At 41.7% G+C, this 6,018-nt stretch overlaps 1 protein-coding gene across 1 annotated transcript in view; it reads left to right on the top strand.

The window, feature by feature from the left end:
* Nucleotides 1-4,341: 4,341 nt before the first annotated feature.
* Nucleotides 4,342-6,018, top strand: part of RNF144A (ring finger protein 144A) — a 26,231-nt gene continuing 24,554 nt past the window's right edge. Inside the window, exon 1 of the mRNA XM_019537426.1 lies at nucleotides 4,342-4,483. Within this exon, the coding sequence (XP_019392971.1) occupies nucleotides 4,349-4,483 (135 nt within the window). The 5' untranslated portion in view covers nucleotides 4,342-4,348. The remainder of the gene's footprint in view (nucleotides 4,484-6,018) is intronic.

The following is a 6,018-nucleotide window of genomic DNA, read 5'->3' as shown; positions in this document are numbered from 1 at the left end:
TCCCTTCCGACCCTAGAAACTATGAAACTAAACTATGAAACATTTTGGAACACTGCAGAAGACAAAGAAGGACGCCAAGACTAATCATATCCCATATCATATGAATGTTTGTAAAGTTACAAAAACTATGTGAAATACATTGAGAACTGATGACTTGTTAAACAAACCTAAGTTAAAAATGTCAGTAAAAAGGTAAAGGAAATAAGTATTTGTTTTGTATCCCCTCAGTCAAATGAACTGACTGTTTATCATGGTCTGCTCTTGGTTCTGTAATCTTAAACTAGAAGGTTGGGTTTGTTGAAGGTGCTTTTAGGAAGCCTTTAGAAGCCACCGCATTCTGCCATGTGAACTTTGTATTATATTCTGCTGAAGCTCCACATCCCCACTGAGTTTAAGAAGCCATCAATTAAATAGCAGTTGTACCAGGCAACCAATTTCTGCTGGTCCTTTGGGTGTTTGCATGAGACGGACTTCATTCTACAAGGAATAGGTGAGGGAAGAGTGTTTCCGAAGGAGGTGATGAGATAAAGGTTATTTTGTTCAGTTGTAAGTGTACAAGATAAGTTGTTAACAGCTGTGTGGGAAAACAAAAGGACAGCAGGCAAATGTGGGAGCATGGGATAGAAGATGAAGTTCTTCCAGGTGATGCTTGGTAACAAACTTTAATGTGCATAAGTTTTTTGTTTTGTTTTGGTTTTTTTGGGGGGTGGTTTGCATGGATTGTTCTACTGTTTTTTGGGATCTCAGTTTGAATTGCATGAGCGCCAGTTCTTCACCCAAGGCTGGCAGTCTCAAAACAGCCAGTAGTATTTTGCCTATGCTTTATAAAAGTTTCTGTCTACTTCATCTGCATCTCCCGCATGGTCAGCTATCTCCTACTTTATTCTCCCTGTTGTTACAGACAGCAAATCATAATGCACAATAGATTGAACACACTTGCTAAACTACATTAGTATGTGGTACTAATGCAAGCACAGAAGTGTCTGATGGGGGTTGATAATTAGAAGTGTCAGTACTTCATAGAACTGTATGTAGATGTAAATCATGTCAGGCACATCAGGGTTTACAGTGAGGAAAATGACTTTTGTTGTTTAAGTCCTGAAATATAAACAATGGAAATGAACAGTAACAAAGCAACCTACAGTGCTTCAAAATTTAGGCTGGGTGCAGGTGAAAATTTCAGGATACTAGAGGAAAATGTGCCAAGATTGTACAATACATCTCAGGGGTTGTAACTCTGAGCCTTTATGTTGTGCAGTCTTGCAGGACTGCTTCCTTTAATCAGGACATTAATCTATTTATTTTGAAGCAGTACTCAGTTGAGTTGTGTGAATTTTCAGTTAGTGAACTAGAACATCTCTGAAATGAGATTTGTTAAATCTTTCTTCCTCTGTATGATTATATTAGTTTTCATTTTGAAATTAATATGATGGGATGCTGCTTTTTTGTCTGGATATCTGTTTTAAAGGACATTTTCCAATAATTTGATTGTTAAGTTTCTTTAAGAGGCCTAAGATAAAAAGTTCAGAGGGGGGAAGGAGGGATCCCCAGGTAGAGTCTAAGTATTGAGTCATCAAATTTGCTCTTGTACTTTAGTTGTGAACTCATTTTATTGAACTCTGTGGCTGCATCCCAATGAGCATGGACTTGCGGTCTGTGGTGCCATAGGCCCCTCTGCAGCACTGCACATGCAGGCATTCCCCAGGTTGCTACCTTGCAAAAAACCCAAACAAACAAACAAAACCCCCACTTTTTCTGATTCTGGGATCTCCTGGGGTCAAAAAAACCAAAATCATGCCAAAAATGGGATGGTGGCAGCATGCACTGCCCAAAACAGGAGTATGGCCAGCTGGAGGCAGAGTTCAGCTGCCAGCCATGCTCCCAGCTTCAGGAGCCACAGCTGCAGCTCCCCAAGGCCCCCAGGACCCCAGGTAAGGCGGCTGGGGGCAGCACAGCTGCTGGTCCCAGACTCCTCTACCCCACCCTGGGTAACCTGCTGCATGCCAGAGCACACATGGCACAGGCATTCCTTGGGGACAAGTAGCAGTGTATAAGGTATGCCACTTTTATTTGTCCCCAGGGAAACAAATGTCCACGCTCATCTGGATGTGGCCCATAGGTCCATTGTATGTGCCAAAAAACTGTTTTCTACCAGAATTTATCTCTAAGTCTTTGCATCATACTTTGTGGGAAGCTATAATCTTGATTTTATTCTTTTTTCCCAGCTTCTGAGACTTGTTGCAACTCCATAGAATGCACACACATCATGAAGGAAATTCTATCTTTGTACTTCCTGGCAGAAAAAAGCCATTGGAGATGGCCATTTTGGGGATGACTGTGTGGCTAGGGATTAAAATTACACATAAACCAGTATAAGTGATTGGAAACCAATTCAGATCTGTAACACAACATAAGTTCAGTACACAAAGTGGCCAAAAGGGATTTAAGATAAATATGGATGTAGTATCAGACTTAAACCAATATAATCTAACCTGGTTATTGAAATTGTGTCCCAGATCCTCTCCAAATTCAAGTTAACTCACAGTTCCCAGTGTCCCATGATGCTTTGTATCTCCCCTCAAACTGCCCTGCCTCGCCCTGCACACCCCCTGCCCCCCCCGGAGGGTGGGCTAACCTTGGCCAAAGTCTCTGGTCTAGATGAGTAGGGAGGTGTGCTTTAGTACCCCCCCAGCTTCTGGCCTGGGCCACTGCAGACACGTGGCTGCATTTTTTGGAATCAGAAGTGAATGTTTGTTCTCGCTTATCAGTTCAGTCTACACCACTTAGACTAATCTGCAAAAACTGAATCAGTTCAGCCTCAGGTTTTTTGACTGTCTGTACTCAGCCTGCATCTCCTAGGGTGGAAGCAAGGGACTGAAAACAATGCATGACTTGGAAAGAATTAACGTAGACCCTGAAAACAATTTTCTGATGCAGATCTTTCCCTTAACATCACACTTTTTTTATGGATGTCCTATATTTTGAAAGGTATTAATGGCATAAAGTATAAACAAGCCTTCAAGTCTTTGAACCCAGACAGTTAGGTTTTCTGCCATGGAATTGTATAGATCAACAAACACTGGAGGTGTTTGATTCATTTCCTTTTTGTGGTAAAGTCTGGATTTTTTGCTTTTCTTTACTTTTTCCTGGGTAGTGATGGGCACTTGTATGAGAAATCCAGATCCTTCTCTTAGGGTTTTTTTTACAGGATTCTGTCTTGTTATTCCCTCTTGTTCAACATGTATAGAGAAGACTAATGAGGAAGTCTGGTTGTCAGACGTCCAGGATCTCAGTGATACCATGCTTTGCTTTCTCATCTCATTAAATCTTGATGGCACAGCATGGCACTAATGAATGTTGGGGCAAAGCTGAAGAATAGCACATTTTAGTTATGTTCTTTTCAGTATTCATCACATTATAAAATTAAATGTGATGTGATCAGCCTGTGTCTGCTTGTAGGAACAACAATGTAAGTAAATATTGGTTAACACCATGCAGTGCATGTTTAGGAAAGAGCACGTTGAATATTGAGCACTTCAGGATGGGCAACTTGTAATCTGGCAGGTGACAAAACCCACAGTTGACTTCAGTGAGCTTTGGATTGGGTTGGATGTGTTTCAGGTTTAAAAAAAAAATTGGATGTGGCACTTAGGAGGAACAAAGGATATAATGTGGATATAAGGAAGGTGGTTATTAGTGTGTAAGATGGACAAGTGTGTAGAATTATGAGCAAGCAGGGGTAAAGAAGCTTTATTTTATAACTTTAGGCCAGAGCTGTCGACATGCCTTTGGGCCATCATGGCATGAGCCCACAAGACCCCTGCTGTATCACACCACACAGCCGCTGTGCCTGGCTCAGTTCCCTGAGCATGGGCTCCCCCAGCATCATGAGCTCTGGCACTGTCTTGCCCCAATCCCTGGAGTAGTGTGATTCCTCACACTAGAAGGAACCAAGAGACCCCTGTTGCTGCTGGAACCAGAGCAATCGGGAAGTGACGACTGAATGGGAGACTGAGGGCCACAAATTTAATCCCTGCTTTAGACAAAAATCTGTAATTTATGGGAGGTTTTCTTGCCAGTCATTTTATCATTTTGCTTGTATATTACACCCCTTTTTTCCACTCTCTGTATATCGGGTGTTTCATCAGGTAGGGGCTACCTAACATATTGTAGATGCATCTAAATGGTAATAATGATGTACTGTATTTCCTTCCTAAGAGCTGGTAGACAGCATTGGCAATTGAAAACAAAAACTGCAGTGCACAGAAGTACAAAGCTTTACAGCAAATGGAAAGAGATGAAGTGTTTTAATTTTACACTTTTTTTATTTGTTTCAGACTGCGCTGCAATGACTACAGCAAGATATAGGCCTACCTGGGACTTGGTACTTGACCCTTTGGTGTCCTGTAAACTCTGTCTTGGCGAGTATCCTGTGGAACAGATGACGACAATAGCGCAATGCCAGTGCATCTTCTGTACTCTGGTTAGTTTGCTTCTTACTAGACACATTTTCTCAAAATCAGAAGCAGGCTTTTCTACAGCCCTTCTGCAGAGAAGAATTCACTTGAAAGATGCCTGAGTACTGAAACTGTAGTATTGCTGCCGCATCCTTATGTTCTGAGTGGGTATATGGGGGTACCGTGCAACCGCAAATCTTACTAGAGCTAGACCTTGTATAGTGAGTGGGAGTAAGCTAGAGATTTGCCAGTGTGTGTAGGAGGAAATAGGGAGGGGTAGTCACACGCAGCCGAAGTCACCAATCCTTATGAGGTAGAACCTGTCAGGATTATGCCCCATATTAAAGTGAGGAATCCTCTCCCTGAAAAGGCTGCAGAGCTACCTATGCCCAGTGTATGAATTGGGGGTGGAGAATTCTGTGCTCTTCCTACCTGTTTGTTCATGGTGTGAGAAGGAGAGGGTGTGTGACTAACTCTTTTATATACAAGATGATTAAATCGAAAAGTAACAGGTTTTGTGCAAAATATGGTTTCCTTAATTTGCCAGTGCTGCTGTTAGAGCCTTTGAACTGAACAATATCCCTTGTCCATTTAAACTCAGATTCTAGTTATGTATTTGCCCACAAGAATGAGGGTCTAAAGAAACTACTTAAGCAACAGTTTGTGGGCATCTGCTTCTTTGACCACTTTATTCTTTATTTACAGATCTTTTTTATAGTCTTCATGCCACCACTTTGCAGTCCTCTGGCGTAGATACCATGCACTCTCTTGTGAATGACAAAGCACCTCACACATTGAATGTTAATTTCAACAAATAATTAACAGCCAAAACTTTCTAGCAAATCTTCATCAATCCTACCATATTGCCAAAATATGTGCTTTGGGTAACGGGGAAATCATAAAGTGTGGATACTGTAGGGTTTAAATGCATTACTTAGCAGGGGTCATCTTCAAGTGCTATACAGAAATCTACATGTTTAATTTTCTTAGTCACTGTGGTGCAGGTCAGGAGCTATTCCTGTTTTGTACTAGAGAGGTTATGTAATTCAGGCCTGTGATGAGATATAATGGAACTACTGTCCGAGCCCCCAAGGTCTAGAATAGCCTGTCGCCGGAGGTGGTTCAAGCAACTACCTTGAATGCCTTCAAGAGAAATGTGGATGTTTATCTTTCTGGGATGCTATGACCCCAGCTAACTTCCTGCCTCTGGGGCAGGGGGCTAGACTTGATGATCTTCTGAGGTCCCTTCCAGCCCTAATGTCTATAAAATCTGTGAAACTAGATCTCATCAACTTTGTCTTCCAAGGCCCAGTCCAGACTGTATCAACACAGGAGATTTTTGTATTCCATTTTCCAGCAGTTGGTCATTTTTACCTGCACTAGCTATAATGTAAGCACTGGTAGGCACCAACGTATTTTCAGCATTGGGCATGTCTACATGTTCATTAATGCACAGTAGTTACTGCACATTTAGTTTAGTATTTGCTTGATGAAGTACTAACTAAATGCACTGTAACTATAGTTACTGTGCAGTAGTGATGATGCACAGTTTTGTTGGGGG

The sequence above is a fragment of the Crocodylus porosus genome, unplaced genomic scaffold, assembly GCF_001723895.1.
Source record: "Crocodylus porosus isolate Cpor-Errol unplaced genomic scaffold, CroPor_comp1, whole genome shotgun sequence".
In the NCBI taxonomy this organism is placed as follows: domain Eukaryota; kingdom Metazoa; phylum Chordata; order Crocodylia; family Crocodylidae; genus Crocodylus; species Crocodylus porosus.
The sequence above is the reverse complement of the archived record's forward strand: the minus strand, read 5'-3'. Positions and strand labels throughout refer to the sequence as shown.